Consider the following 20,933-nt stretch of genomic DNA (forward strand, 5'->3'; position numbering starts at 1 on the left):
TGCTAGTTAGTTGAAAGTTGACTAAGTAAGTTTTTTTTTTCTCTTTATGTATTTATTGAGGAATATAGTTTAACATCAGTCGATTCTGGGTGGGACCAGAGATTCATGGCCTCACCTACTGATTTATCGCAAAATGGTCCTTTTCAGGACCAACAAATTACGATTTCACCTCTTATCTCCGAGAGTCCTATGGACGCTGTAGTTATTATTGAAAATACAAATGCCGATCTTAACGCCGCTGATAAAGAGGGAAGCTCCCCTTCCAAAAATATCTTGGATTTAACTTATCCTAACACCGGCAAGACGAATAAAAAGAAAAAGCGGAAAAATCGTCTGAAAAATACAGTTCAGTCGACAGATGAAGATTGTACGGACTTAGAATCCGACGCCACCTCGGACAATTTAATCTATAATGAAAATTCAGATTTGAACATCATAAATGATATCGCTATACCTTTTGAAAATATGCTAATCGAAACCCTTGAGCTACTGAGAAATGCCGCTAATTTTAAAAATCTAGGCCATAAAGTCGCACAGACCCTGAATAAAATTAATGACCACCATAATGAATTCAAAAATAAATATCTCGAACTCAAAAATAAAATATCCTGCGAAAATACCCTGTTTAATGTCCTCTCAGAAACCACCACGGAAAACATTGATACTTTCGCCCAAGATAATAAAAATCAATTTCCTTCAATCCCATTTTTTGATCTAAATGACTCACTGGATAACAATATGGGCACTATCTTTCCTGATACTTTAAACCAAAATTACAGAGGAAATAATATCTCTTTATCAAAAACAAAAAGATTTAAGACAACGCCACCATCCCCAACTAAGAAAAATCATACCGAATGCGAAAATGATAGCAATCAAATGGAACTTAATGTTACAGATCAAGATAATACCCAAGACACCTCAGAATTTATCCGAGCTAAGAAAACCATGGACCCACCCCCATTTATAGTTCAAGACAAATCATTCAATTGGCCCGCCTTCAACAAAAAACTTAAAGACAAAAACATAGAAGGATTTATAGGCAAAACGAATGGAGAAAACTTTATTATTAAAGTTAACAATATGGCAGCTAGGAATCAAATTAATACCGCCTTAGAGGAATGTAACTATAGTTATCACACTTATTCTCTTCCCGAAAAAAGGAATATGAGAGTAGTTATAAAAGGTGTCCCAAAAGAAGTTGACCCTGAAGATATCAGAATAGAACTACAGTCTCATGAACTTAACGTCCTACATGTAACTCAGTTGGAGAGAAGGAGAGAAGGAGTTAAAATAAAACTCCCAGTCTATATAGTAGACCTACTAAAAACAGAAAAAAGCAGGGAAATTTATAATATAAGGTCCATAGCAAATGTAGTTCCTAAAATCGAAGAGTATAAAAAAGCAGAAAGACCGACACAATGTCACAGGTGTCAGGGTTTCTTTCATGGACAAAGTAACTGCCGACATCCCGCCCACTGTGTGAAATGCGCAGGTGACCATCTAACCAAAGATTGCCCAAACAATTTTGAAAAAGTTAAATGCTATAACTGTAAAGGAGAACATCCGGCCAATTTTTCCCGATGCCCCGTATTTGAAAAAATAGTGGTAAAAATACAAGATAAAAGATCTAGGAGAAGACCGATGGAAGTAAAGAGACAAATTAATGTTCGAATAACAGGGAATAACAATACTAATAGCTATGCTAATGCAGTCAAAAATTCTCTGCCTAAAGATGAACTCAGCCTACCAAATCTACTAAAACAGGCTATTGAAGCTTCAAAAAATTTAACATTTCTCATCTCCAAAGTTACCGAGCAAAATATTGAATCTCAAAATAACGAGAGAACCGACTTAGATAAAATTAACAAAAATAATGGATAGAAACAACATATCGTCTAGTCTCAATATAGTTCTTTGGAATGCTAATAGTATTAACAATAAAATGACTGAACTTCTGGACTTCGTAATTGAATATTCTCCAGACATCATCGCAATCACAGAAACTCACGCAAAACCAAGTCAAAAATTGCGAATTCCTAACTACAATTCATACAGGTGCGATCGCCTCTCACACTACGGTGGAGGCACTGCTATATATGTTACTCGAGCTTATAAATCGGCGGTATACAACTTAAGGACTACGGACAATATCGATGAAACCTCGATCATATTACAAATCAATGATCGAAATATCAAGATAACTACACTATATAATCCACCAAATAACGAACTAAAGGAAAGTTTTTTCAGAAACATCTTCAACGCCAACATGGACACAATTTTATTGGGTGACCTTAATGCAAAGAATAAGATATGGGGGTGTAATGCAAATAATAAACAAGGCTCAAACCTGCATAATATCACCAGAAGCCTAGGACTAACCATTTATGCTCCACTGGAACCTACGCACTACCACCCATACCCAGGTTACAAACCTGATATTTTAGATATTATGGTCACAAATATGGTAACACCATTCGCCATGAATGTTATAAATGAATTAAGCAGTGACCACCTTCCTGTTTTTATCTCCACCTCATTACCCAGAACAGAAAACACCATCACGACTAAAAAGATCGACTGGTTACTATATCACAACATCCTCTCAAAAAAGCTCAACTCCCCATCCAATATTGATACAATTGCTGATATTAATGATAATATCGAGACGCTAACTAAGGACTTAAATTATGCCCTGCGTGAAGCCACTACTGAAAGAACGAAAGACCTAAATAACAGAAAATTACCTAACTATATTAAGGATATTATCAGATATAGAAACAAACTTCAAAAAGTTTATAAGAGAACCCTCAACCCAGTTTATAAAACGGAGATTAACAGGTTAACAAGGGATATTAAAAACAAATGCAAGAAATACAGAAATGAAATTTGGAACGAGAAAGTGACAAGCCTAAATACAGGAGATAACTCCCTCTGGAATATGGCTAAAGCACTAAAAAAGGCACCACCAACAAATCTTCCATTAAAGAACAACGATACGATAGTATACACGGACAATGATAAAATCAACGTGTTTGCTAAAACCATGCAAGATCAGTTTTCTTTAAATGCCGAACCTTATTGCCCCTACAATGATCAGTATGTTAAAGAGGAATTTCAAAAAATTATGAACACTCCCTGTTCTACTCAAGGCATTCAGAATACTAACGATGATGAAATAATTAATATCATTAGAAAATTAAAAAATAGAAAGGCACCAGGGCATGATAATATTACTAATGAGATGCTTAAGAATGCCCCTCCAAATATAATACCAATACTAAGTAACATCTTCAACGTCTCCTTCAACCACTGCTATTTTCCTGATTGCTGGAAAAAATCAGATGTAATTCTCTTTCCAAAACCGGGTAAAGATACTTCAAATCCAAGTAACTTCAGACCCATTAGTCTCTTGCCTACGCTATCAAAGGTTTACGAAAAGCTTATCTACAGTAGAATTAATAAATACCTTTATAACTTACCCAAACAACAGTACGGGTTCAGACAAAATTTGTCTACCACCAAACAAATTATTAACCTACTAGAATTCATTAGCAATGGTAAATATAAAAATGAAACAATGGCCCTTATCCTGCTCGACGTCGCGAAAGCGTTCGATCGAGTATGGCATAAGGGTCTAATTGTAAAATTAAACAATATGAGCTTCTCTATTGAAATACTAAGGCTGTTAAGTTCATATTTAATTAACAGAGAATTTAGAATTAAATTAAATAATAATTATTCTGACTACAAAAAAATTTACGCGGGTGTACCGCAGGGTTCAATTCTGGGCCCTGTTCTGTACATCCTGTACACTGCAGATTTTCCGACTAATGATGATAACCTAAACGAGTTTGTAGCACTATATACTGATGATACGGCTATCATAACTAAGTCAATGAATACAAAACGCGCTATTACCCTGCTACAAGATAAACTACAAGTAGTTGAAACATGGTGCAGCAAATGGCGCACAAAACTACACCCCGACAAAAGTCAATTCTTAATCATAAATAGTAAGAAAAAACAACAAAATACTCCCCATATCTATCTGTTCAATACTGAGATCAAACCAGTGAAACACGTTAAATACCTCGGCGTCACGATCTCATATAATTTGAGCTGGAGTACTCACATAAACGACATAATCAAAAGAGCCAGAGGAGCGTTTTTTGCGCTCAAAGTCCTCCTGCATAAGAATTCAAAGCTTGATCTAGCAAATAAAAGAACTATCTATATACAAGCGATTCGACCAATTCTTACGTATGCTTGCCCAGCCCTCACTACCATAAGCAACAACCTAAAAAAGAAGCTATCTACAACTGAAGGTAAATTTTTACGCACAATGACTGGCGCCCCAAGGGCGATTAGTAATAGATTGCTCAGAAAAGACTTAAACATTGATGATATCAATTGCTTTATAGCTAAATTGACCACAAAATTTTACAGCGACGCAAGGACATGCACCACATCGGATTTCAATAAATTGTTCGATATTGATATAATCAGTGATAATTCGAATTTCAGCCCAATTACCGCCTTTTTATGCTCAGACTGCATACTATCAAAATACTATTAACTTTATCATACAACTCTACTCAAGGGGATCTCCCCAATCCAAAGATGATTTTCCCTTCAAAACTAAAGATTTACTCCTTAAGGACTTGACTTGTTGTTACAACATACTACAACTTCAAAGATATATAGGACCTCCCAGAATACAACAAAACAGAATCGATGAATCGGTTAGTGGCGCTTCGCGCCAAACGCCGAGATAACCCCAATATCCAGCATCCAACCAACAATTATGTCTAGTTAAATTATTTAAAAAATTTGCAAAATTATTCAAATGTTTGTAAATTTTAGTTTGTAGTTGTTTACCGTTTTTTAAATTATTTTGACCTGTCCGGAGCATTTGGCATCTCTGTCTGTATACCATTCTGGAATAGCTTTAAAACGCTTATTATACAAATTTTTTCTTTATTTTCTATAATCCTCACTGACTGTTATGGCCACGATGAATGAGCAAAGGCAATGATTGATAAGTGAACTCTATTATAAAAAAGTTGCTATGCTTTTTATCCTCACAAATTAGGTGTTAGTAGTATTAAATATTATTATAATTTTTAAATAAACATTCAGCTACTTTTTTGTTAAAGGCACTTTTTCCATTACTGGAAAATAAGAATCTGGCTGGTAAACGGCTTATAGTTTTGATCTTACTGCAAAAGATTTTTTACTGTTTGCTATGTTCAGACTTTAATATTTATTTAATTATTTTCTATATAAAGGTGAAAGTTGCTATTCAAGACTGGTTATTCACTATGGAGGTAGATTTCTATGACTAAGGCTTACAAAAGCTTGTAGAATGTTATGACAAATGTTTAAACAAATCTATAAGTATAAAATAATTGGAACTTTGTTTTTTTACTTATTTTCGGATGTCAATGTTTGGGCGTTGAAAACTATCAAGTTATGCTTTTTTTAATTATTTATTATTTTTATTAGAAAATATAAAAATCTTTAGAACAATCATTTAATAATAAACATTAAATCACGAAATGCAAAGATATGCATATAGACCCATTTACCATATGAATAAGTATTAATCCTAGTCTATTCATGTTAGTGCTAGTAGCTTACTTGCCAACTTGCACGGTCGTTGAAAAGTATTTTACAAAGTGGTGCAATTAAGTTTGGAAGAATTTTTTAAAACAACGTTATTAATACATATACAAGTATAAGTATAATTAGCCAACAAATAGATCTTACTGCAGTGGTAGCTAATAGGAATTACGGTAGTTAATGATTTAAATTTGCCACCATATAACATTTTCTATGCACAATTTTGCCAGGTCTCTTATTCTTGTTAAAAATAATTTATAGCGATGATCTAAATCATAGTAAATTTAAATTTATTAAATCGAAAGTAACAAGATAAAACCTAAGCCTCTGTCAAAAATTATAAAATAAATACCACTAGAGAGAGAAAAATTGGCAAACATGTCACTGAAATCAATGAAGAAATATGAAACATCGTAATTACTCACCTAAATAATTTCCCTGGGTATGATCAAAATTTGGCATTCTGTCTTTACTTTGTTTCGGAACACTTGTTTTCCAAATAACTTTTGATCCCTCGGCAGTCCATGAACATAGATTCCCATCGTCAAAATTACAATAAATGTCACTAACTAAAAAAAAATATCTATATATATATTGGGGGTCCGGAAAGTAATGTCGTTTCGGTACATTTGATATTTGTTATCTAGATTTAATTTCTTAATCAAAAATGTATTCACCCTCGTTAGCAACAACCTTTCAATGCCGGGTCGAAAATGACTCGAAATAGATCGAAACAAATGAATTGGTTTATAAGACTGACGAATATTTAATGTGCCGAAACGACATTATTTTCCGATCCCCTTAATATATATGAGTTCATTTTTAACATGCATTTTGAGAATCGTTGAAAGAGTTATTACTTTTTTCATCAGAAGGTCTCCACAGGGTTTTTAACAAGTTGTCTGTGCAAACTAAAAGTGTAAATAAGTGTAACATCTATTATAAAAATACTCGAAAGAAATTTATCTTACTTTATTTATAAATTTTCTAAAGTGAAATGTCATGGTTGGCAAAGAAGTAAGGCAATCCAATCATATTCATTAATTAAGCAGATTTTAAGATGTATATATGCTACCACTCTCTTATTTTTACTAGATGATCTATTAAATAGCTTTAATGTAAAATGTTTTACTTGCACGATGGTCAGATCATCAATTATGTCTTCTTTTTTTTTCAAAAATCAATTATTGTACATATCAAATCATGTTTTATCTATATTTTTAATTTAAGTCTACAATCAATATTTCTAGTGTTATGTAAAAACGTCAATTTGTCATATTGAATTATTTCATTGTTTTATTATTTCACAAGCAAACGGCTTGACTTTTTTATGGCTACCACAATGTTTGCCAAATCAATGTATTTTACCTTACTGTATGTAATTTAATGATGAATGGGATAGGGGTCGCTTCGCGGCAAAGGGGCCCAGTTTATTTAAATAAAGAAAGAATGGTCAGATCGGACTACCTTTAACCCTTTGGCGCCGACTGTCACAAATACGTGCCAGCTTAAAACCGCATCAATCAGGGTAAGAAGATAGAACTGGTAATCAAAGTAATTCTTTAGCAGTTTATTTGTGAACGGGGTAATGATAATTTGCTTTATTTAATTCACCACTACTTAGTTTGAATTAAAAATTGCATAGTTACACTTTTAACACGCATTATTGGATGTGTTAGATTTCAAGTGAAAGCAAACATAAATCTGTCAAATTAGCTAAGCGAAAACTTAAGCTACCGCTTTTTATTTTTTGCTATCCTGATACTGATTCCTTACAATTACATATATGACTCGCTCGTCCCGAAAATTTTAAGAAACCATGTTGAGGCTTTCAGCTAACACGTTCACGCTGAGGTGACCCACCGGTGGGTCACGTTAGATTGTCTCATCTTGGCAGCGCACCGAAGTAAAAACTGGTAACAATAAATTTCATTTTTCAGTTTTTTTCCGGGAATAATGAAAATCCATTACTACCAATTGTTTTAAACGGATGAAATTTTTATATTTAATTGCTTCTTCGCCGTGATAAATTTCTTTACAATCAATTGTTATTATTGAGAATAGATTAACTCCTCCCGAATATTATCTAATATTGAAATAGTTCTTCTACCAGTATTTTCTCTTTTCCTGTACCAGTATTTTCACTTTTCCCGGCATGTACGTGTTGAAGGAGGCGGTGGTAGTGATATGTTCTCATACCTGGCAACTTTTAATCCCTGCCATTATCATTTTTCCCTGTGGTATTAATATGAAATTAAAACTTCAATTTTAAGCAAACAAATACGTTGCATTTGAAAAAACTTAAATTGACAACCATGACAGTAACGCATATTAATATGTGTGCTTAATTTTTGTAAGAATAGTGGTGATCAAAATCATTTAAATATTAAGTTTATAAAAGAAAAAATAGTATATATTTACTACCACTTTGAATATGAAAATAAAATCTTCGGGAAGAGTTGGCAGGTATGTTATATGCATCAAGTGCGCCTACAAACCTAAAATGTATGTTAACGATAGAAAAATAAAAGCTTTAATTTTATTGTTGTGAAATTTACTATATAACCGTAGAATAATCACACAGGTTTCTGAAATCAACATTTAATTAATTAAAAAAAAAGGAATTTGGAATACGCAGTTATAAAAAACATTCCACACTAAAATAGATTAAAATAGACTAAAATAGTTGGCAGGTATGTGTTCTCAATATTTCAGAAAAATAAAGAAAATTCTCATGAATCATCATCAATTTATGAAGTTTAACCGGTTAATGCCCAGCGTCATATATTTAGGACAGTTCCTTTTTTCAAAAACATTCATTGTGGTCGGAAACTTTTTTCAGCATTTTCATTTATCTGGGTGAATTAAGAGATTCTCAGATACCACAATGATTTAGTTATTTCTGATTAGATCTAGAATTATAAGGAGCAAACACTTTTTGGTCTATCAAAGACTTTTTGAATGCCCTAACAGTAAAAAAAACAATTAATTTCGAAAATATATTATACCAATTTTTCCATAAAACCACTTTTTATATCATTTCAATATATAAATTCGGAACAAAACGGGTTAATCATTTAGGATTCCATTGCAGAAAATAATTAGGAACCATTGCATTAGAATTTCACGCATGTTATTATAGTTACATTAGGCGGTATACTATAAATGTAACCAGTATCTAAATACTTAGGTACGAAATTACTAAAAAACTACAAATTACTTACGAGGCATTTGAGTAACAGCATCTGGAATATTTGAAGACGATTCTAGAAATAAGTAAATAGCCATAATTAGGAATTTTAAAATTAAAAAAAAAAGGATAAATCTTAAACTTTTATGCACAAGAATATTTTTAATATTAAAAAAGTACATCTTCTATAAAAACTCATAATTCACTTTATATAAACTTTTGAAAAAAATAAAACAGCAGCATCGTTGCATAGGCAGTAAAAAAGTATTGTCGGTAGACTTGACAAATTTGCCTTTTTTAAGCTTTCCAACTATTTGTTTTCTTCAAATTTATACTCTTTAATAGGTATTTTTTCTAAATGCCCTTTTCATTAACGTGCCTTTTAAAATTTAAAAACAATGTTTTGCATTAAAGTAGTCTGTTTTAATACCTACCGACATTTGCACATTTTTTGGAATGTTATTACAATAATAGAAAATTTACAATGATAATTCTAAACAGTTTATTTTCAGGTTCATTAAAACCTAAAGTACCTATCAAATGATTGTCAAACCTTTATAATCTTTGATTAAATTATTTACTTACAATGGTGATCAAAATCATTTATAATCAAATTTTGAAATGAAAAAAGTATCTCAAAAACATAACTGTTAACTTTTTCTAAGAATAATTTTTTTCCAGTGGTAGTGAAGTAAAAAAAAAAGTCACTTTTATACTTTGACAAGGCTTTAATGTACATTTTTCCAAAAATCCTACATTTAAATATATGTTCAGTTTAATAATTTGTAATGGTGGTTAAAATTATTTTAAATTAAATTTATAAATTATAAGTTGAAACTGAAAAGCGTGAGTTTTGCTATCACTTTAAATATAAAAATAAAGACTGGTAAATCCAGAAGAACTGACAGCTATGCAAAGGTGGTCCAAAAGAGGAAGTTATTGCACGCTCAGCGATTTTAAAGTGCCCGAAGGAGCTATAAGACCATATTATTCGGCCAATTCAATTCCGGTACCTCAACAAATTACGCCTGAAACGCCGACTACTTCAGCTGACACCCCAGCTATGGAAATCAACGACGGAGACCAGTATACGGAACAGACCTCTGACTCAGAAAGTATTTTCAAAAACAACACAGAACCTCCTACAAAGAAAAGGAAACAGAAGAAAAAGCCAGCTGATGTCAAAAAAGCTGAAGATAATTACGCAATCACGACTACAAATAGCTGCTCTTCTTCACTGCTAGAGACCTCCACTATCTTAGCACCATCAGAATCCAAAGAGTATTTCAACAAAGCTCCAGATCCACCCACAACTTCAGTGAAAGTTCTACATAACAAGTTTACAAAAGTTTTAATCCGTGGACTACCACTTGACTTCAAAACAGAGGATATTTCCATTGAATTAGGGAAACTAAACATCGAAACCCACAACGTAATACAGTTTAAAAGAAGAGTGGGCGGGACCTACAGGCTCCTCCCACTTTTTCTCACAATCCTTAGAGTAACGGAGAATCACCGGCAAATTTTCACCATCACAGACATGCAGCGGATTCCAGTCCGAGTAGAACGTTTTCGTGGCGGTCGGGGACCGCTGCAGTGTTTTAATTGTCAGGAATATGGCCACGCTCAACGGACATGCAATGCACCTCCCAGATGCGTGAAATGCGCTGATAACCACCGATCCTTCGATTGTCGTAAGGATAGACTCACACCACCAAAGTGCTGCAACTGTGGAGAAATTCACACCGCAAACTACACGGGATGCAAAGCCCGCCCCAGCAGGAAGGGCCCTTGTGCTGTTCCTTCCACACCAGCTAAATTGGCTCACAGACTTGTATCACTAGTGAAAGAGCTGAAAGACCTACTAAAAAATGAAGAAGTGATTCGTCTTTTGCAAAGGATCCTAGGGTAGACCGCTCTAGTTCAGTGACATTTTATTTCTCATTTCCGGATTTTTCATTCAACATTGAACTCTAAATTCTAGACTTTCAATATATATCTTAATTAAACGTGTGCCAGCTAAATGTAGAAATTTAATATTTATCAATTTCTGTTTATACTTATTCATGTCAACCTATGTATATGTAATACAAATTATGTTTAGATTTAAATATGTCAACAGGTGTCAATTTAGATTCGATATTCAAATGCTATATTTACTATATTTATTTATGTCAACCTACGTATATATATTTCCAATTATGTTTATATTTATATGTGTCAATTTAGATCCGATATTCAAATGATATTTATCTATGTCAACCTATATATATATATATGTGTGTATATGTATATATATATATACATATATATATATATATTTCAAATCATGTTTATATTTATATGTGTCAATTTTAGTTTCGATATTCAAATAATTATTTACCCAAGCAAAGTGCTTGTAATTTTGTATTAGCTACCACATCGACTGCTAAATTCAAAATGTTATCACTTTAAACTTATGTATATTTCTAGATGTATGGGATAGGGGCCGCTGCGCGGCCCAGGTGCCCAATTTTTTTATAAATAAAGTAAGTAAGCTATGCAAAGGCTTGATTGTCGATGCCGCTTTAAATGTGTGCAGTTCGCAAACAATTAAATGGATCGCCATGAATAACTTTTGATCTAATAGTTGGATCTTCACGTTGTAAAACTGTAAGTTAATAGGTCGAGGGTGTGACCTCAGATATGCTAATTAATTAGTGTAATTGTAAATTACGACATTCGACACAAAAACGTACATTATCTGAATAAAACATACCTTTTTTACTGATGGATTCGGATTTCTGACCCCCAAAATATAGGGGTTAGCCACAATATGGAAAATATGGTCAAAATAGTTTGACAAGGAGAGCGGTCCAAAGTTTAGACCCCTTAAAGTTAAATTTACTTTTTTCATATTTCGTCATATCTCGAGAACTTTTAAGCAAATTGAAACCATTTCTCGCCCAATTATAAAAATTTTTTATCCTAAGATAATTCAATAATTCCATGCAAAATATAACTTTCAGTAAATTATTCTTATTTTTTATTATTTCACTTAAATTAGTCGAAAATATTTTGAATTGTAAGGTATACAAAATTTAATACCATTTTGAAGAATGTCATTTTAAATGGCAAAATGCAAAATTCAGCGAAATCTGTCGAATAGTTGCTGAGTTATCGAATTTTGAAAAAGTCCTTTTCGTCGAACTTTTCGGATTTTTTTCATTCCATCAAAAGTTATTTAGGGTGTTCCATCTATTCTTTCTGCGCACTCTACATATTAAAGAAACATTTCAAAAAAACTGTGAACATTAATGGCAAATATTTAATTTTTTACACTGCTGAAAATGGAAATTTTTCTGTTGTGTAACTGTTCTGTTCTGTGGTTTTTTAAAAAAAACATATATTTTTGTTATAGAATGTGGAAATATCACACAGTCTCTTCTCATCCCCATAGTATTAAAACTGCAATGTGTAAAAGTTAAAAATTATTAACATACCCGCTAACTTTTAAACTTTTCAAAGATTATTTTCCCCATTAGTAATCGAAGAAAAATTGAATTACAGTAGTAAGCGGAAATATACTTCACGTTCTGTAAAAACTTCAACACAACATAACGCGATTATGTGTTTATAAATGTGTTTAATATATCTATATATTTGATAGATTGTGTGTATATAGAAAGTGTTAGTATCAATATGAATCCATAATTTTATCCAGTCTCAGTATGTCTATAAGTTTGACCATTTTTATGTAAACTACATTTTTATGTGAAAAAAAAACACTCTGTATGTCTATATGCATGACCATTTTTATGTAAACTACATTTTTATCAGGTGCATCTCAATTAGTTAAGTTATGATTTAAGTTAATCTCAATTAGTTAAGTTATGCTTAAGTCTCAATTAGTTAAGTTATGCTAGAAGAAATTAAGCAATGTCAATGAAGAAACAAACCACTGTATGTCTGTATGCTTGACCATTTATATGTAAACTACATTTTTATATGAAAAAAAACACTCTGTATGTCTATATGCTTGACCATTTTTATGTAAACTACATTTTTATCAGGCGCTTCTCAATTAGTTAAGTTATGCTTTAAGTTAATCTCAATTTGTTAAGTTATGCTAGAATATATTAAACAATGTCAATGAAAAAAAAACACTCACGTTCTAAGATTTTAAAGTTAGAAACCAGTTAGTAGCAAAATCTTAATTATACATATATGAAAAATTGGTTTTAATACATTAAAATTTACCCGCACTTACCTGAAAAATGTAATCCAAATAAAATGATTATAAACGAAGCCTTTTTAAGCATTGAAATCATGATTCTTTGTAATTTAACGATGCACATTATCCGTTATCCTTCATTGTTATCGATGAGTATATTTCTCACAAAATTTCAAAAGCAGGAAAATTGAGAAAAAAATTCTAATAACGTTTTAAAAATGAAAAAACAAGACAGTTTTTCAACAATTATAATTATCAAAAATCCTTGAGTAGTAAGCAAAGTGTTTGACTACTATTTAGTAAAGTTAAGGGAGTAATGATATTCGTATTTCTGAACATTGTTTGGTAGTTACAAAGATAACAAGTTATTGTTTTAATCTTTTCGTGTTGATAATAATATACACGAATTCAATTGATATTTCATGTAAGAATTCAATAGATTTTTCATATAAAAGAACAGTTATTGTTCGATCAGATAACTCGCAGGAAATGATAACTAAAAAGAAACTGATAACGACAAATATTCTTAAAAGAGAAAGAACATCAATTTTAAATAATCTCAATCTCAACGATACTTAGAATTGTTGAGTGACAAAGAATGAAATATTGTATATTCTCTTTGTTGATTTTTATATGTTGATTTTTCTTTGTTGATTTTATTAATTGACTTTTCCCAACTCCTTGATGTCTTACGATCATTTTTAAAAATTCTCTCACAATTCATCGGTGAACTTTTAATATTTTTGGACATAGTTCAAAATGCGTATTTAAAAAAATGTACCCAACTCTAGAAATAGCTATTTGAAAACATGGATATAGCTCCTTGAAATTCATGTTTAAGAACATGGACGCAGCCCCTTCAAATGCGTGTTTAAGAAAATGGATACAGCTCTTTGAAATGCGTGTTTAAGAAAATTAACACAACTCCTTGAAATGCGTGTTTAAGAACATGGATGCGTGTTTAAGAACATGGATACAGCTCTTTGAAATCCGTGTTTAAGAAAATTAACACAGTTCCTTGAAATGAGCGTTTAAAAAATGGATGTAACATAAAATGCTCGTTCAAAAAAAAAAGAACATGGCATTTGATTTCGTATCGATCGAAGTCAATTTCCTTAAGTACGCATTTTGAGCCATATACTAAATAAAAGCCTCACCGATAAAATGTTTTTTTTATTTTCACTTTTACTATTAATTTTTAATTCTCTGTGAAAATAACTTTAGATGAAAACAAGCGTTATGTTAATGATACTGTAAATTTTTTATTGGAGTACCAGTTTATCACTTTCGTTATGGCAGTGCTGTTACGCCGAAATGACACCACTGAACGGTGCAATACGCCGCCAAAGGTGCACATAGGGTTGTCGGTTAGTTTAATGTTAGTACTATTAAGTGTTATATAACAATATATTTTGAGATTTTGCATTTGTCAGAAATATAATTGCAGCCCTGCTAACTATTCCTCTTTTTGTGGAAAATATTTTTCTAATATTTAGTGTGGTAGCAAAATTTATACATTCATACTTTATGTTTATTTGAATAAATGTAATTAAATTGAAGTTAACCCTTTCGGAATAGGCGAGTCATAAATGTATTCGTTAGGAATCAGTATGGTAAAAAGTAAAAAGCGGTAGCTTAATTTTGGGCATAGCTAATTTGTCAGATTTATTTTTGCTTTCACTTTAAATCTAACACGTCCAATCCATGTGTGTTAAAAGTGTAACTATACAATTTTTTATTCGAACTAAGTAGTGGTGAATTAAATTACTATCATTACCCTACCCCATACCCTCCAACTTATGAGGATTTTGAAAATAATTCTTTCTAGTGGTAGCGAACCAAAGTAGAAATTTTTAAAGCAAATGGATCTCTCATAAAACTTTTATCAGAACTTAAGAATCTAGCCATATGGCCTGCACTTTTATAAGTAATAGTGGACAAGTTACGCTAAAATTAATTTTTTTTAAATATTAAGACATTAATTTTGCTACCGTTTGAAAAGAAGATTTCTGAAACTACGGAAATTCCGTAGCAGTTGGAGGGTATGCCCTACCCACAAATAAACTGCTATAAAAATAGTTTTATCTTTTTTTACCCTGGTTATCGCCACCCTGAGAATGCATATTTGATTTGCCCGTCTCGAAGAGATTAAAATTTTTATAGTTAACTAGCTGTGTCTCTCAAGGATTTCACAGGTAACTAAAAGTGTAAAACGTGGTGATTAATAAAAAGCGAAAATAAATTAAATAAGATTACAGTTAGAAACATCTATGTAGTTTTTTTTTCCAGCTTGCGATTGAAAATGCCAGCAAATAACTTTTTCTCTTTATACATGAACAATTTACAATATAAATCATGATGGTATTTATGTTTGGACAATTCAATAAGTTTAAATACCAAACATGAATTAAGAGCTTTTACTACATCTTACATTTTTAGCAGTCTGTGGTATCCCTGCTCTCAGTAAATGTGTTAAAGTGATCTCTAACGTTCAGCAAAAAGCTAGATAAAAAACTTTTTTGACAGGCATAACAGATGGTAGACATGGAAAAGTGATCGGCTTATAAAACAAATTTAACACATTCATATTTTAGTTTTGGTGTTATTATTACAAAATAGGTAAATAGTCCCCCACGAAGGCAAATTTCACCCAATACTTGATCCAGGAGTTTCCTTGTCTTCTGGATGGGGCTTAAAATTTCAAAGCTACGGAGTTGAACAGTGGTTGTCGTAAACTCAAAATAGGGTCGGCTGCTCAAAGACGGTTATAAAATAAAATATAGGTGAATAAGGCGAGCTAGTTCGATTCCCAGCAATGGCTGGTTGATGCGAATTCCGCACTCGGCTCACACCGACCGCAGGGTTGACGTAAAATATCCTCAGTGGTAGACAGATCATGGGTTAGAGTCACCTTGCCGTCAGGATAACCGTGGGAGGTTTTTAACTCCATGTAGTTCAAATACGGGTTAGTTCTGTCAATAAGTATTCCACGAAGGCAAATTTCCCTCAATACTCGATCCAAGAGTCCCCTTGTCTTCTGGGTCGGGTTCAAAGTGACAAGGTTTCGGAGTTGAACTTTGGTAGTCGTAAAATCAAAATTTTGGCGACTGTTTAATGATGGTTATGAAATAAAATATAGGTAAGTCGAATATTAGCCAAATGCAGTTTGAAAAAAGTGTGAGAGTGTAATCAAAAGATATCACGCTGACTCCAGGCAAATATGGCACCTGAACACACAGAGCATCGCTTGGATGCCGGATAAATACGACTCTTGTTCAAACAAGGCAGCGAGTGGATGCCGGCTAAATACAACACTCGTGCAAGCAGGGCATCGCTTGGACGCCGATTAAATACGGCGGTCGTACACACCGGGCGTCGTGTGGAAGTCTATCAAACGGCACTCGTACACACAGGGCAACGCTTGGATGTCGATTAAATACGGTGTTCGTACCCATTGTTTTTTTTTAGCAGAAAATTATTCTAATGAAATCGATAGTAAATTTTTCTCGAAATTTGAAGACCAATTTGTAATATTACGCGAATTTTTACGAGTGCAAACTTTACATGAGTAAAAAGAGCATCATTTTTCAAGCTATCAAACATTATCTTTTGAACTGTCCCAGCAATTTTTACATGTTAAATTTTCCAAAAACATTGCTGCTACAAGAAAGATTGTTTAAAGCTTATATAGAAATTTTTAAAATCTTTGTCATGGTTGGTTGGTTGGTTTCGTATGCCTGTTTAGACAGAGGGTTGCTATTGTTCTTGTTTTCCAGTGGCGCCATCTGCGGCCAAGAATTCGACTTCTGCCACACTCATTCGTCGCACCCGTTTATAGGGCGGATCCATTCATACACCCATTCAATCATCCACAGATCGTAATTTTGATCTGAATCAGAGAACGATCGATCTCCAATCCAGTACCCCCAGAGGTTTTGATTTGTTATGGGAACATGGAGGACTTTGCGAATCGACAGATTTAACGTGCATCAGTCACCATTTTACTACACAGGGAGTTTTCAGCCGGCGGTGTTCGAACCCATGTACTCTCGGACATAGGCCAAGCACCCTACCGACCAGGCTATCCCGGCCAAATCTTTGTCATGTTACTGTATTTTGAAGCCAATTTCTATGGCTACTAAGTGGTTCATAAATTGCCCCAGCCCCTTAATTTTTCAGCATCAAGTTTTAAGTTTTTAACTGAATATTTCTTTTTCCGGATATTGAAAGTAGTTCCAAATATATAACCTTCAACAGCAACAGTTTTGTTTGAAATTGATTTTAAACTCCTACAGACATACGGAAATTTAAAAAAAAACAAAGGAAAATGGCATGTTAAGGACTCAATTGACATGTTAAGGTAGATTGGCATATTTATGCATCTGGGTTGTTTTCATCATCACCACTAGATTAGCAAGATGACAAATTGCCTAGCAGAGGTATAAAATTTTATGTTTAACTTCTTCGGGGAATGGGCGTCATGAATACATTCGTACAGAATCGAAATCAGGATAGAAAAAAAATGCTTATTTGTGAAAATGTGGCGTGAGAATAGGGGTGAGAGTACAGCTAATTTGACAGGCTTATTTTGCTTTCATTTTAATCAATCAAGTTTAATCACATATCTAATCTATGTTGATTCAAAGGGCAACTATATGATTTTTATTTTGAATTAAATTAATAAAACTATTACTATCGAGCCCACAAATTATCTACTAGTTTTATCTTTTTTACCCTGATTCAGAACGTTTCATTCGAGTACGTGTACGTGACAATCGGGGCGAAAGGATAAAATGTTTGATTTTTAGTTTTTTAAACTTATGTGCCCACCTATAAGATAAAATGTTTAAAAAAATTAGCATTAAAAATCTCTTCACTATTGTTAATCTGACGCTTTAAATTTAATCTCCCTAAACCACGACATTTCTTAGCACTACCCTACTAGTATCGGATGAATCTGCAAAAGGTTTCGTACTGGTAAATAAAAGAAAGACATTAAACAGATCCAAGAAATACATCAGAGTAAGATGCCCTACACGTTAATTAAAATTATGCAAGTTTTAGGTTTTAATTTTCTTCCATTTGATAAAATATTTTAATCGAATGCGGGGCTGCTGGCAACTCTAGAAAAATAGGCTGGCTTTTGGTTTACTTATGAACATTTTTTTCTCCTGCTCGCAAAAACTATGCTCCCATATTTGATGTAATTAATTAAATTTAAAATTATTTTTACCACTGTTATACATAAATAACTGAAACAGTAAAATAAAAAAACAAGATGCCGACTGCTGCAATCCTTGAAAAAATATTTTTAAAAACTGGTAACGAATTAAATAGTAATACTAAATACTTGTAGGATAAGCATAATCACGCTTAATTTCTGAGTATCAGCATTATACCTAGTCCTAGTGTTTAGATTTTATGGGGCCCATGGGCCGCGAAGCGGCCCCTATCCCATTCATCTGGAATTTTTGAACAGTTTTGGTTGAGCAATGAGGTAAGCAGGCAATGGAGTTGCTTTTATGCATTATACAACTACCACGAAGTTGTATTTCGTATGATATCTTGAATTTCTGATGTGTAGTGGTACAAAAAATTTTTAAACTGAAAAATACTCAACTAAAAATAACTTAAACTTCGTTATCATTAGGAAATATTTTTTACAAGCGGTGCTTATTGTCATGTCTGTAAAGTCTTATAGCCAAAGTCTATAGTATAGTCTATGGAACAAATATTTACCTTAGTTAGTATAGTTATATTATATATAAATTAGCATAGTTTATTATACTTATATTATTATTATAAGTACAATAATTTGGTATTTCTGTAATTTTGTAAGTCAAAAGATTTTATTTAGCCTGTTAACAGAAATGTGAACTTGTTTCGCTTTGAGGGTAAATTTGTTTTAATGGAGCAAACTTTTTTTAATAGGTTATTCTTGGTTAAGTTAATTTTCTTTAAAGTTATTTTGCATTTCATTTTATATAATTCATTCCAAAATTTCTTAAAACGCAACTTCTTCCCATTTCTCTTGCCGTTAACTTTTTAAAGTGTTGCTGAAATTCCACAGTAATTTCGATAGTTTTCGTTTTAAATTTTCTATTTCTTATAAAATATTTTGCAGAAAAAGAAGAAAAAGCAACTAGCATTCCTACGTTATTGCGATTAGACAAAAATTGATAAATTTATTAAAAATCACCTGTGTGAAAAAAGTGATAAAACATATTTGTTTAACTAGTGCAAATAAATAAAACATACCAAGTTGTCATTTCCTTTATTATCTACCACTTTTAAATTAAAAAAAACACTAAAGGAAATTTTAAATTAAAAGGTTTAGGTATTTTTAATGCAAATCATACTTGATCTTTCCCAACTTTTTCTTAACCCCTTGGGGACGGGTGATTCAGAAATGCATTCGTACAAAATCAGAATCAAGTTGCAATTAAATAAAAAACGGTAACTTAAATGTAGTCGTTACTAATTTGACAGACTTACTTTGCTTTTATTTTAATTATTGTTAGTTTAATAATATATATAATCAATGTTAATTCAAAGCATAACTAAATAGTTTTATTTTGAACAAAGTAATGGTGAATTAAATAAATCAAACAATTATAACTCCGCCCACAAATAAACTGCTAAAGAAATACTTTGATTACCAGTTTTATCTTTTCACCCTGATTGATACGGTTTTTTGCTGTCACGTATTTGTGACAGTCGGCGCGAAAGGGTTAAGAGCCAAATGCCTTAAAGCAATTTAAAGATCCTTGCACTTAAGGCAATGCGTACCCTCTACCCTGAGCCTGAATGGTTACATATTTACAACGATGGCTCTTTGATTTAAATCTCACTATGTCGGAGCAGGAATATATTCTTCCATCAGTGGCAACAGACAATACTTTGCAATGTTTTTCTCATTAAAATAATCTTCGACAGTCTTAAAAGTTGATTCACCTTTGTTATCTACAATTAACAAGTTGAGCGCCACGTCGTGGCTGACACTGAAATTACATTTAGGCTGTGTCTGCCACCGCTTGCTGACACTGACTTTTCACATAGGCCGCGAAAAACAGCTGGCTGACAGCGTATAACATGATATAGAGCTGTAAAATTTACTTTCTTTTATGGAATTGCAGAAAATTTATTCAAAATTTACTTAATTATTGTGATTCTTGGTTTGATAAATTCAATTTAGTAGATTTTTATCCACCACTACTTTGAAACAATTCGTAGGTATATATAATTCACCACTTTTTTCAGGTATGTCATGCCAGAGGATTATGGGGGAAGCCACTCTTGCACAGTAACATCTTTTTTGACTTGATTTGAACTTCTATTTGAACTCTTATTATTATTCAGAACTCTAATTTTCCATACAGATTATTAAAATAAATACTGCATACTGCCCTTTCAAATTAAAGTTGATCATACTAGATGGCGCCACTAAGGCTTGACAAAATTTATGTAAAACCCTCACGCCTATGAATCACGACTTTTGTATATATATAACCATCATTTATTCATGCTCATATTCAATTTTCTGTACATATTTATGGCAATTAATGTAAATATCGCTGTTCAAGTTGTAATGTTTTCTAATCAAGGTCATATTTTCTGTACATTTTTTCATGGCAATTACTGTAAATATTTCTGTTCAAGTTTGTATTTTCTCTAATCATGGTAATATTATTGTAAAGCTACCACAACGACTGCTTATATTCAAAATGTTTTTAACTCATTTTTGTAGTTTCATGATGAATGGGATAGGGGCCGCTGCGCGGCCCAGGTGCCCAGCTGTTTTTAAATAAAGTAAAGTAAAAGGTATGTCATGCTAAACCTTTTATTTGCTAGCAAAATCTGCCTATATTTGCAAATTTAGCTAGTAGTTATTTTCCGTGTGGC

The 20,933-nt window shown here is 32.4% G+C and overlaps 1 protein-coding gene across 1 annotated transcript in view; it reads right to left on the reverse strand.

The window, feature by feature from the left end:
* The window catches only part of LOC107438594 (MAM and LDL-receptor class A domain-containing protein 1), a 166,217-nt gene extending 152,849 nt beyond the window's left edge, over positions 1–13,368 (reverse strand). The window contains exons 1-3 of the mRNA XM_087163643.1: positions 13,068–13,368; positions 8,853–8,894; positions 6,054–6,197 (exon numbers count right to left, since the gene is read on the reverse strand). Coding sequence (XP_087019769.1) covers positions 6,054–6,197; positions 8,853–8,894; positions 13,068–13,155 — 274 coding nt within the window. The 5' untranslated portion in view covers positions 13,156–13,368. The remainder of the gene's footprint in view (positions 1–6,053; positions 6,198–8,852; positions 8,895–13,067) is intronic.
* Positions 13,369–20,933: the final 7,565 nt, after the last annotated feature.

The sequence above is a fragment of the Parasteatoda tepidariorum genome, chromosome 5 (genome assembly GCF_982258835.1).
Source record: "Parasteatoda tepidariorum strain Cologne lab strain chromosome 5, Ptep-v5.0, whole genome shotgun sequence".
NCBI classification, from domain to species: domain Eukaryota; kingdom Metazoa; phylum Arthropoda; class Arachnida; order Araneae; family Theridiidae; genus Parasteatoda; species Parasteatoda tepidariorum.